This window comes from Saccostrea cucullata, unplaced genomic scaffold, assembly GCF_032062105.1.
Source record: "Saccostrea cucullata isolate Sc308-1 unplaced genomic scaffold, CSIRO_AGI_Scuc_v1 ctg667, whole genome shotgun sequence".
NCBI lineage: Eukaryota > Metazoa > Mollusca > Bivalvia > Ostreida > Ostreidae > Saccostrea > Saccostrea cuccullata.
Window position 1 is genome coordinate 19536 of NW_026928881.1, and position 26405 is coordinate 45940.

Genomic DNA, 26405 nt, shown 5'->3' on the forward strand with positions numbered 1-26405 from the left:
CGTTTGGGGAACATAATTAATTCAGATTGAATACTACATCAAGTACATGGTACTTTTTAATTATAACTGCTTAGCAGATTTTACAGGCTTTCACATACAAACAAACAAGCAGTCTAACATTATCAAGCGTATACACATGCATACAAGGCCTCAGACTCTCCCGATTCTCCATAACGAGTCATTAATTTGACGAGACACCACGAGTGGCTCTGCACGCGTTCCCCTGGGCGGGTCGGCGGCGGTGCTCAGTCTATCGGTTCTTCGTCCTCGTGCCTCTGACGATACTCCTGAAGTGTTTTCTGAATTGTGTCTTTGGAGTATTTGCATTTAGGTGAATTACACGCACATGTAAATTGCTTCCACTTAATAATCCAGAATTTCTCTCCGTAATCAAATCTGAAACATAGAAGTGAGGCTCTGATGTGAAATGTTTCATACTGTAACCCCTGACAAGTTCTACAAACCCTGTCCACTAGCATTAGTGTTAGAGCTAGCAGAGAGCTAGGCTTAAACAGATATGCCATATATCAATCAACAATCTTCTTCATGAAGTACTGTAGTGCAAATGCACCTTGCAAATATAATGTACTCATCAGTTACATTTTGTTTTTATAAATTTGCACATCTAACATTTTTGTGACCAAAAAAGATGTGCAGTGATAACTGATAAAACTGTACAAGCTTATTATGGTCAATTTATACCTGGTGCATTAATTATACAACATGTCACTATGACATTAATATGGACATTATAGTCCTAAAATACTAAGTCTACACATCTAAATTAAGCAAACTATCTCTTGGGGTAGCAAATCAAATCAAATAAATTTTTTAATACAAGTCCCATAGCTATAGTTAACAAATTTTACAATACATTTACTGAAAGGGCATATTAACATAACAATTGCAAAAAATTCATTGGTTTCAAGACAACCTCGTTACCATAGTCCAATCTCAATAACTGGATCATCACAATGCAACATTACTGCAGCACTTAACTGCTCCATTCTTGCCCCCAAAATATTCTTTTTGTCAAAAATAATTACAGATCGGCATTTTACGTCCCTAACTGTGCCAATTAAAAACTGCGAGATTCTCTCCGCTGCTATGATACTGTACCAATTAGAAATCGTCACCCTCAGTAACTGCGGACTGTTAGCTGGCGGAGAACGAGATAAAATCAATAACGTCACCGAGTGGACTCAACCTTCAATGGTTGACGAGAGCTAGATCTATGTCCTAAGCAGTAATGACAAAATCTATATATCTTTCTCACCACCAAATTAATTATTTATTGACCTCCATCTTTGTCATTGTGTTTACATGTTGATCTCTCCAGAGATGCTGGGATTGATCCACTGTTGCTCTCTCTTCACAACCAGAGAGCTTGCCCTTTCCAAGTACCAACATCCAAATCACCTAACAGAAATTAGCACCTTCTAACCATACTGTAATACAGTGAAATTACTGCATTCCTTTAAATCCCAAAGTAAAATGACTATATATAGTTGACTGCCTCTTATTATGTGCCTAATATATATTTTTGTCCTGTCTTCTGTTTTTGCAAACTTTAACCTTCACCATAACTTTTTTTGACTTCATATTTTTCAACTCCACTAATTAAGCTCTTTCAAATGACACCAAGGTCAATGGCCTTGTGACCTTGACTGTGACCTATATGCTAAAAATAGCTTTTTATCTGCAAACTTTAACCTTTGCCATAACTTTTGAACCATGAAAGATAGAGACTTCATATTTGGTATGCATACTCCACTAATAAAGCCCTTTCAAATGACACCTAGGTCAATGACCTTGTGACCTTGATTGTGACCTTTATACTAAAAATAGTTTTTTTTGTACCTTTGCCATATCTTTTGAACCACAACAGACAGAGACTTCATATTAGGTACCCATACTTTACTAATCAATTTCTTTCAAATGACATCAAGGTCAATGACCTTGACTGTGATATATATGCTACAATAGCTTTTTTAGAATTTTGTTGCCGCCGGGCGCATAGTGTTTCACAAACACATCTTGTTTTAATATATATTTTTGCAGATTTCTTTTGCTTTTGTTTTCAACTACATTGTAATATCAAGTATTGTTAAACATGCACATACCATTCCAAATATATATAATTCTCTTTTCTTATGAACTTAAAGACACTTGATATCTTTGAAATGATCTAGCTACTGTAAATTTATATCAACTTTAAAAACAGAAAAAACTACCTGTGGTGTTCTTATAACACTTTCATTACATCAATACTTTGATCAAAGTCTAGTTTGCTAGTAAATATGTGAGAAAAACAATTAAAGCTGCCCTAAAAATGACTCTCATAGTCTACTGGTAAGTATATGTAGCTACAAATCATTATTAAAACAATGACATTTTCTCAATCAATGACCTTTATGAATTGAGCACAGCAAAAACATTATTTTTATGAAACACACAAAACCTTTAAGATAAAAAGCATTCATTTTTTTATATTTACATTTGCAAATATCTTTCTTAGATGAACCCACTGAAGAGAAAATATGTTCAATTCTGTATGAATCTTATTTGGGGGTCAGAGGTCATAGCACAACCAGAATCACAGAGCGAGGTGATATTTTGTCTACATATTTCTGTCACGGTGAAACCTGTTTTGCAATATTACTAAGTTAATAACGATGAAAAAGATAAAATGATAAACAATATGGATATTTTTCAATCACAGGATGTACAATAAATCTTCTTTCGATATGAATAAGATTTTGTACAACATAATTAGCCTAAAACCGCACTTACCTTTTTAACCCGAAATTTCTTTGAGTTATGTAAACTAAAACAGGTGATACCACCGCTTTTGACTTCAAATATTTTAAGAACTTATGAAATAGTTAGATTATTCTCAACAGCATCATTGTTCTTTCACTTTATACAGATATTTCCTGAATGGGACATCCAAACATAAATGTAAACATTCAAATGTTGGAGCAATGTTAACTTTTTAGACCCAACTTCTAGGTCATTGCGTGTCACAAAATAGCAATACGGCGGCCCGTTCGTGTAATAAATGCAGTTTCACTCGAAATTTATTCATCTCAAATGTAAATATAAGTAATAAATGACAATGTTTTAAAATTCACAGGGAAATGAACTTTTAGTTGGTACGTGATCAAATCTACATAGAAGCCCTTCGGGGTGCACTGGCCCTGGATCCACCTTTGTAGGTACGTGTAATGTCTTTTACACAATCATTTTATTAAGTAAGCTAGACTTTATTTATATACATGTGAACATTTTTCTTTTTAAATTGATTTGTTACTTAGTGTTGCCTTCTGTAGTATAGTACTTTTTATAGTGTTGATTCATCACTAGATCGCTATCATCATCAATATGTGTCTCGTACCATGTTCAATAAAAATATTTAATACAGCTTCCCTGAAACTGAATGTAAAAGTAGGAAACATCATTTTCAAATGAAAGGTCAAGGTCACCATCAGAAAGCTTTGACATTTTTAAAATTTTTAAAAATCATTTAAAACTATCATTATTATTATTTTTTTTTTTTTTGCAAAATCCATTTTTAGTGTTAATTCAGAGAGATGGACATGACAAACATTCCCTATATCCCGGGTTATCCTTGGTGGGGCCTAATGTTTGCAGGAGCTATAAATCTTATTTGAAGAAGGTCTGTAAGCTATTAAAGCAGTCTCATCACATTTTTGACATTTTTAAAAAGTCCAGAAAAACAAATCATTAGCAATGTAATAACCACCAATAACCTTTCATAACAAAAGAGACCAGACTCAGGTATTTGTTCTTGCTCTGCAATGTTTCATAAAATTTTCCGAGTCTTTTATGCCCGATTCTTCTTTCTCCAGAAGTGACTGTAAATTTCCACCTTAGTCTTACCTTGAAGCTTTTAATGCCAATCAAGAAGCAAACATATTAGATGTAAGGACTAGTTGCCATGGCGATATTATATGCATAAAAGACACTCAAATGTCAAACAGCGTTCTGATGGGGGAAATGAATCTGACACATTTAATAATTTGTAGTTTGTTAGCTTTACTCATTATACTGCATCACCAGCTTTCTAATAAACTAACTTTTTTTTCTTCTTTCACTGACAAAGACTTTTTTTTGTAGAACAAAGCAATTTCTGCAGAGAAATAAATTCAATATGCACTAAAGGCTGAGGCGTTCTTCAGTGACTGGGTAGAAAATGAAATGGAAACAAATGAAAACTTACTCTTGAAAATTAATTTCTTTAATAGCTATTCTGCCATTTGATTCTGCTGAAAATTATCTTCAAAGTCAATCAGCATTATTGGGGATTTATTCAACAAGAGCAAGTTGTCCAAAAAACACTTTTTCTAACGTGAGATAATTGTCATCAAGGGAATTTTACAATATTCACAGCCATTAAATAATTGAAGCACTTTTTCCAACCAATCTGAAAGCAGTCTGTATATTTTTCAATGCAATTAGAAAGCAATCCATATAAATGGTAGTACATGTATACTTAAAATAGAATTAAATAAGCACTACAGGTGTTGGCCGGTTTACAATTTTTCTGCACATAACTGGTACATGTAAATATTATCTTGAGCTTGATTACGACATTAAACTTTCAAAATCATTTGAGGATCAGTAGCAAATTTTCCACTATGCAATATTAATGTCAAATTAAAAGATACATGTACTGAATAAAATTAACTTTAAGTAAAGCTTTTGAGGACTTGGGCACGTTAACAGTATTATTTCATGACCCATACAAAGTTACTAATAACCTTTAGCTATTCAAATGTAAGCAAAAACTGCACTAAGTAATAAGTTCTGTGGAAATCATCTTCTCATTTCTTTCCCTTGTTACATAAACTAGTATAGTTGTAGAAACTACAACTTTCTCAATCATCAACTCACAATCTTCCAAATGAAACAGCATATTGATAAAGATATTTCGAATATATCTATGAAACACAAAATACTTTTGGCCAGCTTTTACAAAAGACCTTGTATGCACTTTGCCAGAAATTGGCCAAATAAGACAATTCTCTGGATTATACATTTTAAGAATAATCACAGTTCATCTGAGATGAACAAGGCACATTTTGAAGAAACAAGACAAAAAATAACCGAACAAAACACAAATGTGCAAGACACAATACAACTGAACAAAATCAGCCTGATTAAAAAATAAAATATAATAACTCAACAAGACCTGAGTGACATACAACAAAACACAACTGAAGAAACAAAACCTGAACAAAGAACAACTAAACACAACAGAACAAGACTTACCCCAACTCTTCTTCTGCCTTGATCTCCCTAGAGGAGAAGAAACAGATGCGAGGGAATCGTAAATCTTGGTGGTCCACGAATACTTTTACTGGAATGATGTTAGGCTCACACAGGTGGTTGATAAAACGACTAATATTTCCATATCTTCTGGCATCTATACAGTATGTGTCTCCATCCTACAGTAGTATATAGATTGAGGTAAAATATATAAATAAATTACTGAAATAAAGTGCTGACTTCTTCATACTTTGTATATACTAGAAAGAAATCTTTTATACAAGACCTTAATGCATAAGTATTTTTTTTTACAATATGGAAATGGTAAATTATTTTTTATAAGGGAAAATGTTTTTCGTGAGAAAGATTTTGGGTATAAACTTTGCATGTGATACAAATTCACGACTGTTGAATATCATGATTTAATATGGTTATAATGATAATGACTTTTCTTCAACGTTAACATTTTTTTCCCTGGAGCATCTTTTTTTCCTATTATATTGAAGAAAATCCGAGGGAATACACACCCTATTATCAAGATCAAACAGATAGGAATCATCTTCTCTACCGTCCGCCTCCGAGTCCGATATCAGCTCTCCTATATACCTGTAAACAGTCACAGTCAAAAAGTCAATAAAGTATTGAACAGCTCTCCATGTCATTCTTAGAAATGCATGCATCTTCAACTGAACTTTATTCTAGTTTTGGGCAGTAATTTCATATGAAATATGCATGTAAAGAAGACAATAACTGCAATAAATTTCAATCTAATGGGTATCAATTTTAGCACTGATAATATGACTTCTAGGTAATTTTAAGAAAATCAATGCTTTTGGAACATTTAGCTATGACTACAACTGCTAAAATGGTCATAGTATGTAAATGCTACATGCATATATTGGCCTAAATATCTGAATCTACCACATCAAAGTCAGTGTGCACATAAATCAGTTCAGACAACTGGAGCATCAAGATGGGCAGATAGGATAATCACTCTGACCAAATTCTTTGTAATTATTTTTCGTTCCCAGCTATAACCACTCAGATAAATTATACACATGTATTTCTTTTATTTTGCTGAGAGGAGATGAATTTCTAGTAAGCTCCAAGAAATTCCTTTTTTTTTTGATAAGCTACTTACTCTCCAAAGAAGATGCCAGAAGAAAACAACGTGCAACTTTTCTATACCAAGATGAAGATGCCTTTCAGAATAATTCACGACTTACTCATGGATGAAGAAAAGCTGCAGTAAATAATTCCTCACTAGCTCATAGATGAAGATGCCTTTGGGAATTAACACTACTTGCTCACAGATGAAGATAGCTTTAGAATATCATGATACTCACAAATGAAGATGCCTTTCTGATTAATACACTACATACTAGCAGATGAAGAGTGTTCTAGGAATTAACATGCTACTTACTTCCAAATGAAGGTGCCATTAAGATTATATGCTATTTTTTAGCAGATGAAGATGATTTTAGGATTAATATGCTACTTACTCGCAGATGAAGATGCCTTTAGGAATGTCTAGCAGAGTCTTCACTCCCCAACCTCGACCATCTGTCTTCACTAGCTGTAGGCGACATCTACAAGACAAAACAACAGTAAACCATAAGAACATTTCACAAAAAGAGGCCAAAAGGTCTTGATAGCTCTTCTGATAAATTGTACAACCTAGCACTTCTATTTGAAGCCTCCAAGTTTCCTCTATATCTAGAAAAGGCCTTGATTTTCCAAAGGTAGTCATCCTGATCTACTGGTACATTTTGGTTAAAACACACTGAGAACCCGAGAAGCATCAACTGACAAAGATTGTTTATTCCAAACCCCATATTATCTTAAAATATTTAGATATAGCCATAAAATTCCAAACCTAGGTCACAGACCTAAGATGATTCAACTAACAAAGTTTGAAGATTCCTTAATTCTCTTGTTATCTGAAATATGGCCAAACAATTTTTAGTTATTAAGGTCAGGGTGGCCTACTTTTTAGTTGAAATACTTAAAGGCCTTAGGAGGCATCAACTGACAAGGGTAGATGATCATACACTACAGAGTCCTAAAAATTCATAATACATTTTTGATTTCAGAGTACATAAAATAAATAAATATAATTGCTCTGTACCGATTGTTATCTTTATGTCATAGAAATGCACGTAAATGTAAGGAACTATTCCACAATTCTGGATCATAAAAGTCTCCAGAATTTCTACTGAATTCCTCAATTCTATATAGACAAATTTGATCCCATCTCAAGTCTGTAAACTGAAGAAGGGGTGGATTTGCCAAATAATGAAGTCATTTTTTTGTCTAGAAACTAATTGTACATAAAAAAAGAAGCAAACAGGGTGTATGGAACTATTCCACAACTCTGATAAAGGGTACCACCAGAATTTCTACTGAAATGCAACACTATTTTGTAGGCAAATTTGATCCTAACTACAGCTTAATAAACTGAAGAAAGGGTGGATTTGCCATAAAAATATTCACTATTCAATGATAGAGAAAATGGCATCCTTAGGATAATGATACATTATCTGATACAACCACAAAATACCATAAAATAGCAAGGGAAAATACAGAGTGGGATCCATCATTCCAAATATTTCTTTACTTTTAGTTGCAACAAATTTTTTTTGGGAATACACACATTCCTGAAAGTGAAAATGCATACCAACACTCCAGAATTCTTCACACGGAAAACAATAAAACTTGTCCAAAGATGTTAGGAAAACTTCCACAACTCTGGTCCATAGAGAAAACCAGAATTTCTACTTAATTCCTTTATTTCTTTTGGCAAATTTGATCCCAGTTTACAGCATATGCTCTGTAAAAGGGGTGGATTTGCCTTGTACACTGGTGTAAAAAAACCAATCTGTTATATTTTTTAATATGATCAAAATTTTCTTCAAAATTTAAAGAATTTTCAATTACATGAACATAAAGTCTCCCCTTCTTTTTCCTTATTTTCATTTTTAGAACTTACTTTTGAACACAATGCACATTACATAACCTTTCAATCTGATTAAAATCAGATCCTTGATCTGCTCCTTTATATTTAATTATTGATACAAAACCCTAAATAAAGGAGTAGATCAAGGATCTGATTTTTATCAAATTTAAACTGGACCGCTGTGTAAGACACTAGTAACAAATAAGCTCAGTAGCTAGATAAATACTGAGCCGTTCTAAAACTGAATCTATGAGTGAAGCCGTTACTTACGTTATGCCGTTCTGTACCACCCTGTTGTTACAGGTGCTCCAGCACCGGCAGCCTTTGTTGCATTCAAAGATCAGAGGAGGCTCAGTCATATTAAAATCAGGCAGCAGGTGGTAATTCTACAGGATAAAAAATCAGTGTCTAATCCCACTCCACTCAACCAAACATCAACAGAGTAACAAGTCATTAATAAAGGGTAGCTTTGATGTGGTGTGAAATTTGAATTATATACAGCATATAGATATGTGGAATGTGGACTTTCACTATGTTCTCAATAATCAGTATAAATATATCAGTATTATTATTTGGATGTACTGTGCCTAAATTATAGTCAAGGTATGATACATGGTGCATGAGCTATAATATTTGGTTTTTCCTTTTATAATACAAACAATAGCCAAAGATCTAATCTTGTGACCTATTTATACGTTTTAACATACCTTGTCATACCAGCACTTGACACTGTTTCTTCCACACACACAATACATAGAGGAACAATCATCACTACATCTACAGCTCTGTTCAAAAGACAAAGAGAGATAAGTCAGACTAGGAACAGTTCAACAAGACCCAGAAACAGTAGGGCATGATCACAGTGGTTATGTATCTCATTACTCTAGCCTAGCCAAAACAAGCATTATTTTAAACAGTGGGTTCAGCATGACCTAGATATCTGACCTAGCAGCTAGACTAGCTGATTTGTGAGGAACTTTTGCACAACTCTGATTCATGAATGATTCAGAATTTCGACTTCGTCCCAACATTGTTCTTGGCAAAACTGATCCCAGCTAACAAGATGGAGCATTGTAGTTGGGGTGGAAATGCCACTTTAATGGAGAATACAAACCAATGCATTTTTTTGGTATTTGGATTACGAACTAAAAAAGAGTTATCCATTAAAACAAAATTCTTTAAAGTTGCAAGTAGAAACTGCTGTACAATCCAAATTTAAGTTACTTGAAAAATGAAGCATTTCCAATTCAAAATCATTTATACATTCTCTTACAGACTGCTAACAACTACTGTATACAGGGTTATTTTCGCCCCGTTTAATTTTCGCCCTTTCACACTTGGAAACAATTTTGCCGTTTTAAATTCGCCCAGTTACAATTCTGTTTAAGAAATCATGCTGTGTATTTTTAATTCGCCCCATTTTAAATTCGCTCATCTGAGGGTAGGGCGAAAGGGGTGAAAATAAAACGGGGGCGAAAATTTCCCTGTATACAGTATTTTGAAATATCATTCAATCTTGAAATCAAGGAAGCTGAGAGTGATCACCAACCTGTAAACTGCTGATGGTGCCATTAATGTTGAGATTTGTGGTCTCCACGTTCTCTGTGATGTACTGGAAGTCTGTGGGTACAGGGTCATCATCCACACCGTTAATGACCGCAATAGGAATGTTCTCACGCCCTCTAGACACGTCTCTACAACAAACAGGAGGAGACGGTTATAATCTCATATAACTGATAATATACTTACTTAATCCTAGTCAGCAGAAGATTTTGTAACAAACTGTACAACTGTTTGTATTTTCAATGTACATGAAATATGACTTTTACGGAACACTTTTCTAACCTGTCTATCAGTTTTTCTGTGCGTCCCAGTCGAGCTGCAGCAAACCCTTTCAGTTGTTTATTTACTCTCAATGCCAAAGCTGATTGACTATTCTCATTGATACAACACTAAAATTGTACAAAAATATAGTTCTGTAACTCACTTTCATAAATGATCCTGAATTTTATACAATATAGTAAAGGTATCTTGTAAGGAACTATTCCACAACTCTGGACCATAAAGGTCTCCAGAACTTCTACTGCATTCCTTAATTTTATTTTGGCAAATTTGATCCCATTTCAAGTCTGTAAACTGAAAAGGGGTGGATTTGCCTAATTTTCTGGACTAAATATATCTATTAAATGCTAACTGCTGCAGAAAACAGAACAGAGACTTTTAATATTAAGAGAGTGCAAGAATTTATTCAATAATTGGTCCACTGAATTGTCAGTTCTATTGTTTCATACATGTATATGAATGTTTCAAATGATTACCTCAATTGGAGAATCATTTTCCTTATTTTTTGCATCAACATCTGCACCACGAGCCAAAAATAGCCTGTCAATAGAAAAAGAATATTCTCTCAGCTGTGTTAAAGAACAAATGAGATAAACCCAAACATCTGATGCCTGGATTTAGAACTATGTTTAGACCTAATTTGGAAAATTGAAATTGATGCAGCTAAACAATTTTCCATATATAATCATGACTTCGGTTATTTAATATTTTCATCATTTCAAGAAAGTTTATATGTCCTTTAAATCTGACAACCGAGTCAAATGAAACATTTATTGAACACTAATGCACAATAACAACATATCAGTCAACATTTGATACTTACACCACACATTCATAATGATCCTGTCTTGCTGCTATGTGCCTGTGAAAAAAAAAAGAAATGAAATGTCAGATTACAGAATAATCACCATTAAATTAAATATAAACAAATTCTGCCAGTTTTTAGAGTAACTCTCTACTTACAGGGGTCTGTCTCCATGTTCATTTGGAGTTTCCAGATCACATCCAGCATTCAGGAACATCTCAGCAATGTCTACACTACCTGAGTAGGCAGCCCAGTGTAAACTTGTGTTCTCTTCCTAAGACAGAAAATCAAAAGAACACATCACTGACATGTACAGTTCTTTTATTCTAATTGTTACTTCAATGATGTCTTTTCAACCATAATAACTTCATATCAATTGCTGATTTTGCTGAATGCCCATTATTTTAGCCTAAACAGCTATGTAAGTACAGTGAGTTGTGTTATACCTTGTCTTTCATGTTTGGATCTGCTCCATTCTTGATCAGGTACTTGACTGCTGGCACTATCCTATGCTCTGATGCCCAGATAATGGGGGTCCATCCTCCATCATCCTTGTAAATTTAAAACAATGCTAAGGTTTCAACAACAAGTTTTTCTATGTAAAACCTAATTCTTGTTTTTGAAATTGAATTCTGTACTGGGGCCTTGCTGGGGTAAAGCAAAATTGTAAAAAATATGGGAGGGTGGAAGATGGGGGAGGGGCTGTTAACTTGACACTGACCTGCATGTTGACGTCCGCCTCATCAGATTCTAACAAAACTTTCAAAACATCAACATGACCTGCTTTAGCAGCATAATGTAAAACCGTCATGCCATCTTCAGCCTAAAGTCAAAAGGAAACATTTAATTAATTTTACAGGTATCATAAACATCAGGTAACAGATGTGTTTATGGTGTGCATTGTAAATCAATGTTAGATTTAATGAATTCATATGGTGCCCTCTCACCTTTTGTTTAACATTGGCTTTACATTTTAACAGGTACTTGACAATGGACAGGTGGTTGTTTTCAGCTGCATACATCAGAGGTGTCTTCAACTCCTTGTCAGTGGCATGGATAAATGCTCCCATCTACAATTAACAGTGTTGTATGCCAAAGGTTAAATTGAACTTTAACTAAATTTAACTTAAATAAGGTTATATTAAAGGTTAATTCAATGTTCAACATTTTCATTTATTATGATATTCTATGGGAAATACATTTTTGATATTATTTTAGGTAAACTGCTTTGTTAGGGAATTCTTCCTACTCTGGGTCAACAACAATTGCTCAAACATACGTTTCTTTTTTTTTTTTTTTTTTTTTGCTTATATTTTATATAAGTATTATTTTTCCTATTCATTTGTTAAATTTTTCTTTTTCTATTAATTTGTTTTACTCTCTCTCTCTCTCTCTCTCCCTTTCTCTCTCTCTCTGAATTCATTCTAAATATGTACCAATTGATAATCTACTCTTCATACATTTTTTTCAATGTTTACATGTACATGTACTTGTAATTGTACCTTGACCTATGGAGAGAACGATCATATGCATTTGTGCCTGCTGTTCAATAGGGCTGTCACGATTCCAAAATTTTTCGGGTCGGGTCGGTTCTGATTTTTTTAGGTTCGGTTTCGGGTTTCTCGGGTCGGGTAGGTAATGGAAGAAAAGCACATGATTTGTATTATTTCCACATTTAATCTTAGAAATTGCAACATTATAACTAGTTTAAAGTAGCCTCCTGACTAGACAACAATTGTTCCAAATTATTTAAATCACCTTTCAGGGTTTCAGATTGAAATATTTTTTCAGTAACTATAGGACATCTGGCATATTTACCAGAAAAGTTATAGGCCATTCTGTCCTAAACTTCCTAAAATTATAGGCCAATAGAAAAGTTAAACTAACTCAGATTTCTGTCAGACTTTTAAAAAATGGTCATTTTATTACATAAAATATTCAAAAATGATTATTAACTTTCCTTTTAATAAGGTGGAAATATTATTTTGTTTTCTTTTAAACAAAATTAATATATTGAAACAGAATGGGGATTGTTTTTTTTTTTTAATTCCATTCAATGGGTATTTAACTTATATTAGTCCCACCTTTTCTTACTTGTACATGTATTTATTTATTGGGAATATAATTTTTAAAAATAGTAATCCAAAAATAAGACTTGTATCTCTAATGATATTCAATGTATATTCAGTAATCACGTCTAAAGATTACCTAGACTAATTTTTTTCCCGTTGTAAAACTTTGCAACATTGTCCGTTTCCTGCTATTAGTCCGACCCCATATTCAATCATGGCGGTAAAAAAACAACATGGTATGGTTTCCTTCGATGTTTTAAACACTCATCACTACTTTTATGCTCCTTGCAGATGGGTTTGGAAATAAAATTATAGAGTATTTTGTCAAGATCTATTTATACCAAAATTGAATCGGCAGTTGCAGAAAGTAGAGAAAAACAATCGGATCTAAAGGGGGGAAAATATACGACTGGCCTTTACATACAGAAGATAATAGGCCATTCTGTCTGTTCAATGTCAAACTTATAGGCCAACATGGCAGGTAAATTTATTTTTTTCCCTGCCATTTTGAAATTCTATGACAATGTACTAACAAATCTCTCGTTTTGACGCCATTTTTATAATAAAATCTACTCTATTATACATATCGGACCCGAACCGAATTCCGGAAAAACGGAACCGTACCCGTCCCGAATTAATTGTTCCGCGGTTCCGGGTCATTTCGGGTACCCGTGACAGCCCTACTGTTCAATCAATTTCTATGAATAAATATATTTTAAACTAACATTTTCCCCCAAACAAGATTCAGCAAATGAATATACGAAGGAAGATAACTGTTAAACATTTCATCAAAAACAAGATTCAGTAAATTACTATTTAAAGGGAGATAAGCCTACCTGTATCAGGATATGAACTATAGGTAAACTCCCTGCTATACTGGCTGCATGGAGAGGAGTCTGATTGTCAAAGTCTTCCACTTTTTCATTGATGTCAAAGCCTTCTCCTACAAAAAGTTTTTAGTATATCCAAATGACGATAAGTGTTCTATAGAGAAAAGGTAACTCATATCAACATGATCAGTATTTGAATGAAATAGAAAATACTCACCTAACATAATCATGAACTTCTCCAAGTCCCCTTCATATGCTGGATTATATAAAAACTTGGGAAGCTTTTTCATTTTAGGTCTGAAATAATGAAAAAGATATCAAAACATACACCTCTAGCAGAACACTTATCAAAATACTCATATATTAAAGGAAATTCAAAGTACAGGGAAAATAAAAATACCTCTCCTCTGACATGGACTGTAAAACTTTTTCTAGAGCCATCTTGTCTGGACCCATGGGAAGTCCACCTAAATAGAAACATCTCTAAAATGCCTTCATGTGAAAACAGTGAAATAGGACAGAAAGTTCAAATTTCATCTCAAAATGATAGGGCTTTCTTCTTTCCTTCTTTCCACATTTGATATCTAGTATTAAATTTTTCACAGTATCAAAGTAAACCATTATTTTTTTTTATTCTCTGTATATAGCATTACCATTGGTGATGGTCTTGTCCTGTGTTTTGTAGGTAGCTGTTACTTCATCTTCTGATGGGTCCTTATCTACTTTTGTAAAATTTCTATAGGTATTGGAATGAATACCCATTTTGGCCCTGGAAACTCTGCAAATAAAAAAAAAATTTCTACACCATCATCCCGTCCAACAATTCTTTCAGAAACAATCAACTGATACATGCCAAAATCCAAAACATTGTTTAGCACTATCAACACATGGTCTAACCATCCTGTTGATATAAATAACAGGAATCTGGTTCTTGTTCAAACTGTAACTTACTGAGGTTTGTTGTATTTCTCCTCGAAGTTGGTCATACTGCGTGGCTCCTCCATCTGTAGGGCGACCTCGTACTGTTCTGACTCCTCCCCGCAGTGAGGACAGAAGTACCGACCGTTCCTCAGGACCTGACACTGCTTGTGGAACTGGTGGACGGGGTACTTCATCCCACCACTGCTACCCTCAGGAACCTTCCTACACTGGGCAAAACTCCCCTAAAACATAACACTAATTATAACACTGGGCAAAACTCCCCTACAATCAAGACAAGCACATAAATTTGGAAATTCTATTGGTATTTGAGATTTTTTTGGTTACCTTACAAAATTATTCTTATTTAAAAAGTTTATTTGAGTCATTTTCTCACTGTATAAGCCTGATATGGAAATATCAGTCAAAATAAATTTGATTTTCACATAAATTAAGTTCTTTTTTTTTTGGTTTGAACCTTAATTTTCAACATAGAGTTATCAGGAAAAATTTAGGAAGAAAAAATTAAATCTGTTTTTTACAAGTTTTATCAACATCTTACAACTTTCATCATGGTTTGCAATAAGGAACATCTACTTCAGCTTATGAAGTGTAACAGTGGACCTACTTGTGTACAGAAATGACCACATCCTGGACAACACTGATGAAGCTTCAGTCGTTTACGATGAGCCTCACAAATGGCCATAAATGGAATCTTTACACCTGGTCTTACCAGCTGAGAATTTGTTACTTTATTGCAACAGCCCATGACCTACAAAAAACAATGCACCTTTACATTTAATGCTCTGAAATTTTCCAAATTTTCCAAATTTTGAAAGAATGGATTTAATATAGCAGCACTTACTGTAAAATAAAATTTGTCAGTAATGTTCATCTCACCTTGCCATCTACGGAATCCAGTGCCTGACAATATGTAACACTGGATCCCAACTTCTTAAAACAAGCACCATTAATTTTACAGCAACACAGAGGGATCACGTCTTTATCTGGTGGAATAGGGCCGGGAGGGGCCTACAAATAGAGAAAGAGTAAGTTATCACCAGCTATCCAATGACAGGCTTCTACTGCATGGTCACATCCTTAACTTTCACCTTAACTCAGCTGAAATGAACCATTTTGAAATAATATGATTCTATATTCAATATTGCAATTACTTCTATATACATGAATCTTCCGGTTTCATTTTAAATTAAGATGTTGAGGAAAGAGAACATTTTTCAAATTTTGGAGTTTCCAGAAGCTAACGAGTCTTAGTGGTCACAAGAGTATCAAAAGTTTGTCTGACTATGACCAATTTGGGCCGACCTGGAACTGATCTAAACTTACAGATAGATAAGGACTCTATCTATGCAACTTGCCCCATAGAAAAAACCAGGAATAGAGGAAATATGGTACACTGTATAACAAATTTCAAAATAAGATCAACTTAGTTCTGATGATGAACTCCATACCCAAATTTCTAGAAATTTTATTATCTTTGTAGAAGGCTTTATAATCATGCAAATAATGTGCATGCCCAAGAGAAATAATTTATCTTTCCTATGACTAACTTTGCACCAACATGGTTCTGAACCACAGGCCATGGATGCCAAGTGGTCATGAATTTGGAAGTTATCCAACTTAGATAAGCTGTGCTTAAAACATTCTACCATGTGCAAAGTTTAACAAAATTCAGTTTATAACCATATATTAATAGTCCATGAGATTACAAAGACATTGCAAAGGCTGTATACTGGTATAAAGTTTAACAGAAAGATGCAAGAAGGAGTTCTAAGATAAATTCTGTGGGAAACTTTAATTATATATCTTTTTACACTTAAAATTAAATTGAAAACTCCTAAGAATGAATGAAATGTCTTGAAATACAGAAAATTATTTGTCTACATCTATAAGTAAGATACACAGTGCTCATGCTTAAAGACAACAGCAAGTTCACAACATTCATTTATCTTGAAAAAAAACATCAAGGAACATTTTCACTTAAGGATGTATTTAGAAATCTGAGTTTTATTTAAATCATTGTACATTTTCTATTCACTCTAAGAACTCTGCGGTCAACACTTAGGAGTTAATAACCAAAATAGTACTCTGTCCATTTTCTTGTACAGACATGCTTTTATATGAATATGAATATCTTATTTACTTAAATAAGGTTACATTTTATTTATAGATGAATGATTATTCATGCATATGTTTAGAAACTTCTTTTGAAACTATTTGCAATCATGTGGACATGTGGAGTAGGCAAAAAATTACTGAATTTCATTTTTAAAAATTCTGTTTTATGATAGAAGAGATGAGGCAATCAAGATATGCCTGTATCATATAAATATCTGATTACTGAAGATATGTAATAGTTAAAATTATCAACTTAGTTAACCATGCCAACTTAAATTTATCAGCCATGCTTTGCAAATAAAAAAGAAAAAGTGTCCTAAAATTCTCATCCTGCATATTAAAACTTATTTCATTTCTGAATTGAAAGACCTTGAATAGTTTTGACCCAAAAAATTGTAGTTTTAAAGAAGGAATTTTACATGAAAAGTTTGTATTTTACTTCAATTCTTCTAATTTTCCAAGTACTTACGAAATATTTAAATTGAAAGAGTCTATTTATCAACTATATCTTTTTAGGGAGATATAGGGATCATCTAGTTTATTTAACAAACTAATCAAATAAGACAGACAAGCTGTGGATAGAAAATAAAATGGAATAATACTGCTGCAGCCACCAGATAAAACTAAAAATGAGAAGCTACACACTACTCACAATATTTATATAGTCAGCTATTGTAGTCAAAAACTTACATGGACATACTTAATCCCGACAAATGTCGCATTACTGTGATTACGTTGCTAAGAAAAACAACAAATCTCAGGTGTCAGAATCATGAACAAGAAAATTGTCTCAATTCCTCAAAACAGATAACTTGTGAAAGACAATTTATAACATAGAAAACAAAACAACAGAAGCAATGTTTTAATCTATACCTTAACCTTGAGTTCAAATTATATACTGTGGAATCATCAATGTTCATGGCAAACCAATGTCTTGGATTTCTTGGTTTACACTTGAGTTCCAATGTTATATCCCCGTGAAGAATTTTGTCAACATATTTATTCATTAAATCTTCTATATACGAGTTACCCACCAAATTACATCACCACGAACCAAAACAATTGCCCATGAACATTGATCCCATCAAATTTTTGATTCTACAACTGTTCTTAGGAATCTGAACTTTGTTTGAAGGGTTAAAATTAATATAAGTACATAGTTCATTTCTTTACAATTATTTTGGAAACAAAGGCTACTTACTGAAGACACAGACATGGAGTCCTCGCTGCCGTCCTCCTCTGGAGTTTTGGGGGGCGTGACAGGATAACTGAGACTGCTGGGGGATGGCGAGACAGACCGGTCATCTTCTATCTCCTCCAGGTTCCTCTTGTCCACCACATCAAGTTTATTAGAAAGGTTATTTATCACAGACGGTTTCTCACCATACGACTGATTACTATACACAGATATAGGATTGGCGCTGGATGGAGAACTGTTGATGGGTTTGGAGATAGGAACCGCTGCCAGCCCCGTAACAGATGAAGTGATTAAGTGGGGCCTTACGGTGGCAAAGGTAGAATGTGGTACAAAACCACTGTGAACATTCTGCATCAAAATGTACCTTGGAGGGGAACCCCCTAATTTGTTTGATGGATTTAACTTGGGGTCTGGAACAGATAAAATTATCTTCTGACCTGGTGACCCTGAGGTAGGTATGGGTACAGCGTTCACCATCTGCCCACTATTATTCACAGGAACCAAGAGCAACGGAGCGTGTCCAGTTGCAACAAAGTTTCCCTTGGTAAAAGTGGGCAGTCTTACATTCTGAGAACCTGGTGAAACTGTAGTTGGAGCATTTATGTTTGGAACAATGTTTGTAAAGTTCTGTGGTAACAATGTTGATGATACGACAGTTGTTGCTGCTTTTGGGGATGAAGATGCCGAGGACGTGGACATAAAATGTAACGTAGAAGTATTATGAACTGAAGTTATAATGCCACCAGATTTCTGGGGGGTGAGCAGGGACTGGTAGCCAACAGGGGCCGCTACTGTAGGACTTGCAGACACTATGGTTATAGCTTCCTCTTTCCTTTTCTTCTTATTTCCTGAAATGAAAATGTTTTATACTGAACACTGACTTCCTTCTTCATTCATCCCTATCTCTCCTGTATTTTAACAGCTCTGTTCTTACCTGTGTTGGTATCGGCTTCTTTCTTATCTTTTGTTCCTGCTTCTTCTTCTTCATCATCTAAATCATCTGGAAAAAAGAATCAACTTTTATCAGTGTTGCATGAATAATTACATCAGAAGTCATTATTTTGCTGTGCTGTAATAAAAATAAATACAGTTGTAGAATAAAGACAATTTTACCTTCCTTTTTCCTTTTCCTTAATCCAGATCTCCTGTCTTTCATCCCAGTAAAACGACCCTCTTTACTCTGAAAAAAAAATGTCACAAAATACACAAGATCTCTCCACCATTTTACAGAGACATCACATTGACCGATGATTTCATTATGCAGAAGTTGAACATGAAACCTACCTGAATCCCTATCTGACTAGAATTCTGATCACAGCGATTCAAAAATGAATCAAGTGAAGTCTGTGCTTTGGATTTTTCCTGTACAGAATTATTTATGCTTTTATTTCTGGTGCTACCAAGAGTATTTTTGCCTTTTGGAGTAATTCTGGGGGATTTCATGATGTCCCAGGCCGATCTTTTAGCACCATCTCCAGGACTACACTGCTTGCTGTTGGTTAAACTCTTGGAATTTTCTACTTGACTTAACTTCTCTTCACAATTGACAGTCTTTGTGTCCTCATCTTCTTTTTCATCCTTGACACTACTAGTATCTCCATCTTTCTTTTTGTTTCCAAATTTTTTTTTGATCTCACTAGGAAGCTTATAGGCTCCCATTTTCCTCCTTTTCTTTGATCTTTTCTTAATTTTCCCAAATGCATCTTTTTCAAGTAAAGAAGAGTCTGAGAGATTGCCCTCACTTTTTTCTGCGATATCTGTTTTGATTTTCGGCTGAGAATTTATTGGCAGAGATGCCCTAGATTTTTTCACAGTTTGTTTAATTCCACCATTTTCAACATTGTCTTTAGGAACTGGTAGAACACTATGGACCTTTTCATGTTTAATGTCATGTTTCACAGAAGAAATTTTACTAATTTTCTCTAAAAATTTACTATCTACAGTAATAGCATTATTAAATTGGGGTAAATTCAATTTCACATTTTCTCCTGATGAACTTGAGGACTTGATTCCGAGTGCTGATGGGAGAATATTTTTAGCAGAGGGACCGGATTTTCTAGCTTTAGGGGTTGATTTATTTTTGAAACCTGAGGAGGAGCTTTTATTGCTTGTTCCACTATCAGTGGAGTCCATGGACCTCTCTTCGGAGCTACGGGAGATCTTCTCCTGAGCCAGTGGGAGGGGGACTTTCTCTAGTTTAACATCCTCTGACTTCTCTTGTGTAGAGACAGGCGTGCCACTCCTAGAGGCCCCGGGGGTCAGGGTACTAATGTCACTTAAAGGGGTACTATCTCTTGAAGTATTCTGCTCCTTCTGCTCTTTTGCTTCCTTTCCGTCATTTGATTCCATGCTTGTGGTAGCAGCATCTGAATCATTTGGAACTTCAGTCACAGAACCATTCATAACAGACTTATCATCAGTTTTAACTTCAGATTCATCATTGCCTTTGTCATTTTTCACTTCTTCATCACTGTGAAAACCATTAGAAACGGGATTTTCTGATGATGGTCCATTGACAATTTTTTCATTTTTAGTCTTGAGATCAGAAATGTCCTCACTACAGACTTCCACCAGCTTCCCTTTAGGAGGTTCTGGATCTTCTGCAGTGACTCCATTCTCCACCTCCCCTTCAGCAACAGTGGCAGCCATTTTGTATCACACTCCAGCACTCACCATAACCACTTCTGGAAAACATAGGATTATTGATCAATACTTTCTTGTTTACCATTAGCCAATTACACTGAAATGTTATCAATCTTGGCATATAACATATAGGTATGCAAAGGTCTGTGAAAGCTCAGAATATAATCACACCTTATGTCTTTAAACTTATAAGCAGTATCACATTATCAAGATCTTGCAATTTAAGGCTTCTTTAACTAATTAGCAATACCTTCACATGTCATAAATATATATGCTTTTAAGACAATACCAATGAATTCATTTTTCTATAAGTGTACACGTTACTTTTCATCGACAGGATCGAGACTTATTATGTTCAAAGGATGCTCCATACTATGTTCAGTTTGAAGTTCAAAGCTAATCTGCTATATGTCTACTTTTGCAATATCCTGTATCTGCATACTTACAAATAACGTAACTTGTTTAATCACACTATAGTAGCCTGATAACTGTACTCTTTGTCCTAGTAAAAGTATGATAATATGTACCTCACAACAACCAAATGTGTACACCAACCAAACAACCATGTACAAATTAGGTCTTTTTACAATCTTGGCATATTTAAGAGTCAAATTCAGCAGAAAAATGAATGTGTACTTCTATCAATCACTCATCTGCAATGGAAACCACAAAGACAATCAAGGAAACTGTGCAAAATTCTTGAGAACTGTCTTTCCTTCTCCTAGCTAACCTACAGACATTTAATAACAGTGACCTACATTCTAGTAGGCCTGTTTAACCCCTAGCCATGCTCCAATGGTTGAGCAGAGATAGATATTTTCATTATGGGCACATACTAGATCCATATTCAACCAAGACTCCAGGCTAGATGTACAAGGATGTAAACTGAATTTGCACATACATGTCATACTGACACAATTAGACCCTTCACAATAACACTGCATCCTACCCTAATTTGAATACCAGTGAAAGTTAGATGTGAACTGCAACAGAATCAAGTTTCCAATCTATGCTGTTTCCACATGAGAAGGGTGTACATGAAAAATCATTTCATCTTGAGTAACAACTGATAATATTGAAGGTTTTTAATACTTCTGTCACTGTAGAGTTTGGAATGCTAATGATCTTTCTATGCTGTTATAATCTTGTAGGATGTGCACAAGGAAAAGTTTCCTTGTTCTTTTATCTAGACTCTGACAGTACACAAAAGAATTTCTCTAAAATTTTTACAACGAGTGCACAGTGCACTAAAAACTTGCGTTTAAGCCTGTAGAACTCATGAATTCTTGTAATTATCATATTTTGGTGGATGTAAATACATGTGTAATTACAGATTTCATTCTATCCCTTGCCCATCAATGGTTCTCTAGCCCTACATAAGACAAGTTTAGTAATTAACCAGTTCCATTGTTTTTCAAGAGCATCAAAATGTTTTTTGAATAGTGAAAACCATCTTTTCTTTTTGAAAAAATGCAATAAACACTTTAGTCAAAAAATGAAATGGCTGGCAAAAATTATATTCAGAATGCCATGAACATACTGATTCAAGCAAACTTGTTTAGGATATACTTAACATTCATATTTGCTTACAACACTAAACCACAGGCACTTAATTGGGGATTGGGTCCATCCATAAACTTTCCATTTTTTTTTAATCTGGGATCGACACACCTTTTCCTATTTTTGTATTCTAGGAAGCAGTACATGTTATTGGTAATGTAACCCTTTTGTCTCTATAAGCTGTTTTTAATTAAAATTGTTTCTGACCGATACATAAAGAGAACCACCTCTCTTGTTATGTGCCATCAATCATAAACCAAGAAAATTATAATTCTCAGTTTTTATGTACTAGGACAAAATTTCGGAGGATTTATCCCAACAAAAGACTGCATTTCCTTTAACTAGTTATTCTCTAAAAGAATCTGGATAGTTCTTTTACAATCAAAGTGAAACTTAATAAACATGCACTTTTACATAGAAAATTTATGATTCATAATGCAAAAGAACTGAACACTAAAGTGTAAATCTCCTTAATAACCGAACTGTTTAAACAATGGATCTGACCCTAAGCCTTCTGAAAAAAAAAGTTATCAAATACACTTAAATTTATCTCCCCCCACCCTTTTTTTTTTATTTCAAATGGTGATAAAAGGGATGTACATATGTATATACATTTTTTTTTCCTGGATAAGGACATAATGTCCATGCCAAAGTTTGAACATGCATGTGAATACTGCTCAAATTTTTCTGAGTCAGCTATAGGCCTATATTCTGCAAACAGTCAGCATTTTGTTATACTATAAAATACACATCATTTGAATGGCCTACCTGACAAACAGAAAACAACCATTGATTGTGGTAATCACAATCTCTAGACACATATTTATAATTACATCTTATTTCAATGTATCAGTGCAAAGATGATAGAATACACTGACAGAAATAAAGAATTAATGATTCAAATTTTTTAATTTTCTGTTAAAAAAGGATTTAATAAATATAAGGTTAAAACAGTACAATGAATACACCCCTTCTCTCTTTCAAAGTGTGTGTGTGTGGGGGGGGGGGGGGGTATAAAAATGTTTAACCGAGAATAACACTATAGTTTTATTGAGCTTATATGTATACATGTACCATCTAATCAACTCTACCTAAAGCAAGGGTCTTAGTGCATGATCAATGCAGCACTCTTGAACTGGAACTCAGGGATTTTTTAGGGTCTCTCGGGGGGCCGAAATTCGGCCCCATTCCCAATGCTGAAAAGTGCATGTTTTTCCCAAAATTACACCTAAAAATTCCCAAAATGAAAAAAAGTGTTAAGTTGTAAATTACTAAAATAAAACAATGAAAAACAGGTGTTACGTTCCCTATGTGTAATGCAATCGCAAATACTCGACCATTTCCATGAACGATAAATAACGTGTGATGTACGAGCCATCCGAGAAGTCATTCGGAATACTATGGATACCTTTATAGTGGGATCGATGTTTAAAAATTAAAGTCGGGATCTTTATTTAATAAATTAATGTGCATCATGGCAGTCTCTCCAGTTTGCCTTAGACGGTAATTTTCAGGCTGGGTTGAATCGCTCTTGAGTTTTATTCTTATAAACTGGTCAATCAGTACCAATTAATCACTCATCAGGAACAAACCTAATATCAAATTTCATTTTTAACGAACTTCTTAAATAAAGGTAAAAAGATGACAAGGTATAAATATGTTCATTTACAATTTTATCATACTTGGCGACTTTGCCATTTTTTAGCTTCTAAACTTCAACAGCCGCTATTATTTCATATCAGTGAAGCTGATTGAAGTTAGTTTCATAGAATAAAAGATAAGAAAAAAGATGAAACAGTTGACTTTTGCTTGTTATTTCCTTTTTATTTGTATGAAGATATTTTTCCCAATTTCAACCAAATATCGCTATTTTTCCCAATCTTGACGGCCCCGGCCCCTGGAATCAAAGGGTAAAAAAATCCCTGGAACTATATTCTGTAAACATGGTATATCAAATAATTCTCAAGACGAACTGCAAAATCTGCTCTACATACCAATTTCATCAAATGTTTAATAGTATTATTTATCATGACTGGGGAGAATAGAGAGAATATCTTTCTTTAATTATTAATTAATTAACCTAAAATGTCACTAATTTTGACATAATTAGAAACAGTCTTCCTCCATCTGACCTACAAATCCCATATTCTGGTACTTCAAAATAAACTTTACATCAAAATATCACAAGACCTTTATGCAGAGACTATATAGCTATGTTGAAATGAGAACACCTTTCTAATATTGCTGTATCAAATTTTAGAAGAGGTGGTGACAAATTTAGGACAATGTGGTTAGGGGTATACAAGATTCTAAACAAACCAGCACTAACTCAGTACTCAAGCCTGCTCAGATTTTTTTTTACATCAGTTATGTGTTGTATTTCCACACAGTCAATTTTTTTGGGGGGGGGAGGGGGCTAACACCTGTCTTTGTCGAGCAATGTTGGCTACCTATCACAAAGGAGGCATTGTTTCGTCATTTGGAGGGTAACAGTGTTTTTTAAGTAACAAATATTTCATTAATAAAATCAGATTCAAGCAATTTACATGAAGGTACATAGAAAATATCATTTGTGATTATAAAAGGTAAATTATATTATCAAGTTAATACTAACAATTGCAGAAAGGACATAATGTAAAATCACAAATTTTCATGGTGTCAAATTTTTGTGGAGGAGGAAAAACTCTTGGTTTGTTGGGATTCGATTTTGTGGATGAAGAATTGTTGAGTAGTCATGAATGTAACACATTTCATCGTGGACATGAATTCTTAGGTCTCTTCATATCTCGAAAACAACAAAAATTCACACACACACACACACACACACACATGTATACCATGAAATTTTCACAGTAATTTTTAACCATTTAATTTATCCTCTCTGATGAGGTGTTGCAAACAAGTTGAAAATACTGAAGCTTTAAAAAGAAGTCGTACTTAAATAAACATCAAACCAATAATAACGACACCAAATTATAACAGCATTTTAGTTTTATTTTTACCTATCAAAGGTCAACAGGATGCAACATTTTTTTTTTTTTTACGAAGTCAGAGATATTTCAGCCAACCAGCGACAAGAAATCATCCATATCTATAACAAATGGTAATATGGTAGCACTGGATATATCACTTAGACCCTTTCTTTTGTTCAGCTCAAAATAAATAAACAAAAAGATTTTGAATCAGAGAGCTTCTTGTAATCTTGATTTTTTTTTAAACTTAAATAATGTAAATTCTCACTCTATCTCTCTTTTGTTTTTGTTTTATGAACTGTCTGTTAAAAATTATTTATAACTCATATTCATCTAAATAATTTTTTAAAAAATCATTTGAAATTTAAAAAAACTTCATACAGTGCACAAGAAACATGCAAAGCAAAGAAAAATGTAGCAAAAACACTCCACAAAATTATTCTTGAATGACATGATTTACTGTTCATTTAAATAACGAACAAAACATACTAAAAATAATAACAAAAATTTAAGAGTGAAAAATATATTTCTCAATTTGGTAAGTTCATTGGATGTATTGGGTTCACTGTACGCTGTTGTGCTACTGCCTTCACCGAGCGGCAACAATCAATACTGAAAACACGTGCGCTAACTTTCGAGCGACACTGTACCAATTGTTAAAACGAACCAAAAGCAAGATTTCTGCAACAGCATGCATACAAAAACAAAAACAAAATTAATATTGATTGACGATTCGACTTCCTAAAAGCTGACAATAATGCTCACATGTCCAAAGACTTGCTAACTTTGCTTACACGTGAATATTCTTCGAGCAAACGTGTTCAGCCATCGAAGTTTCACTTCCTTTGCGGACAAAACAACGATGAAAACCATCGATAAAACGTAAACAAACAGCCTTAAAATTCACTACAGACCTAAAGTAGACTTTGTATCATCCTTATCAAACATCAGAGAACAGCACTGTTTGAGGATATTTCTACTACAATCACTACATAACAAAGAAACAACGAAAAACTCATTGCTATGTCCTACCCTCTAGTCTTTTCTTGACGCCGCCATGAAGTAGGGGTTGTGTATGCGCATGCGTCATTCTCCTAATCTATAGGACAGCGATTTCCCGCGTTTTGATACCAAATGGTCCATAGTGGAAAGCAAATTAGACCATCCTGGAGAAAAAG

General features: G+C 34.1%; 1 protein-coding gene across 2 annotated transcripts; it reads right to left on the bottom strand.

The window, feature by feature from the left end:
- Window positions 1-20: 20 nt before the first annotated feature.
- LOC134279010 (uncharacterized) lies at window positions 21-26405 on the bottom strand. Of its 2 annotated transcripts, XM_062761318.1 has the most exons (27): window positions 26260-26405; window positions 19337-20736; window positions 19166-19232; window positions 18987-19052; window positions 18056-18900; window positions 17545-17592; window positions 15616-15747; window positions 15344-15487; window positions 14749-14960; window positions 14451-14575; window positions 14198-14264; window positions 14015-14094; window positions 13804-13910; window positions 11843-11965; window positions 11617-11718; window positions 11342-11446; window positions 11054-11169; window positions 10914-10952; window positions 10567-10630; window positions 10094-10200; window positions 9798-9942; window positions 8956-9033; window positions 8519-8634; window positions 6795-6881; window positions 5820-5898; window positions 5296-5471; window positions 21-396 (listed from the first exon to the last, which is right to left on the bottom strand). In XM_062761318.1, the coding sequence occupies exons 2-27, from the start codon at window positions 20699-20701 to the stop codon at window positions 246-248; spliced, it is 4746 nt and encodes a 1581-aa protein (XP_062617302.1). In that variant the 5' UTR covers window positions 20702-20736; window positions 26260-26405; the 3' UTR covers window positions 21-245. The 2 variants fall into 2 exon arrangements, with proteins under 2 accessions (XP_062617302.1, XP_062617303.1); XM_062761319.1 differs by lacking the exon at window positions 17545-17592.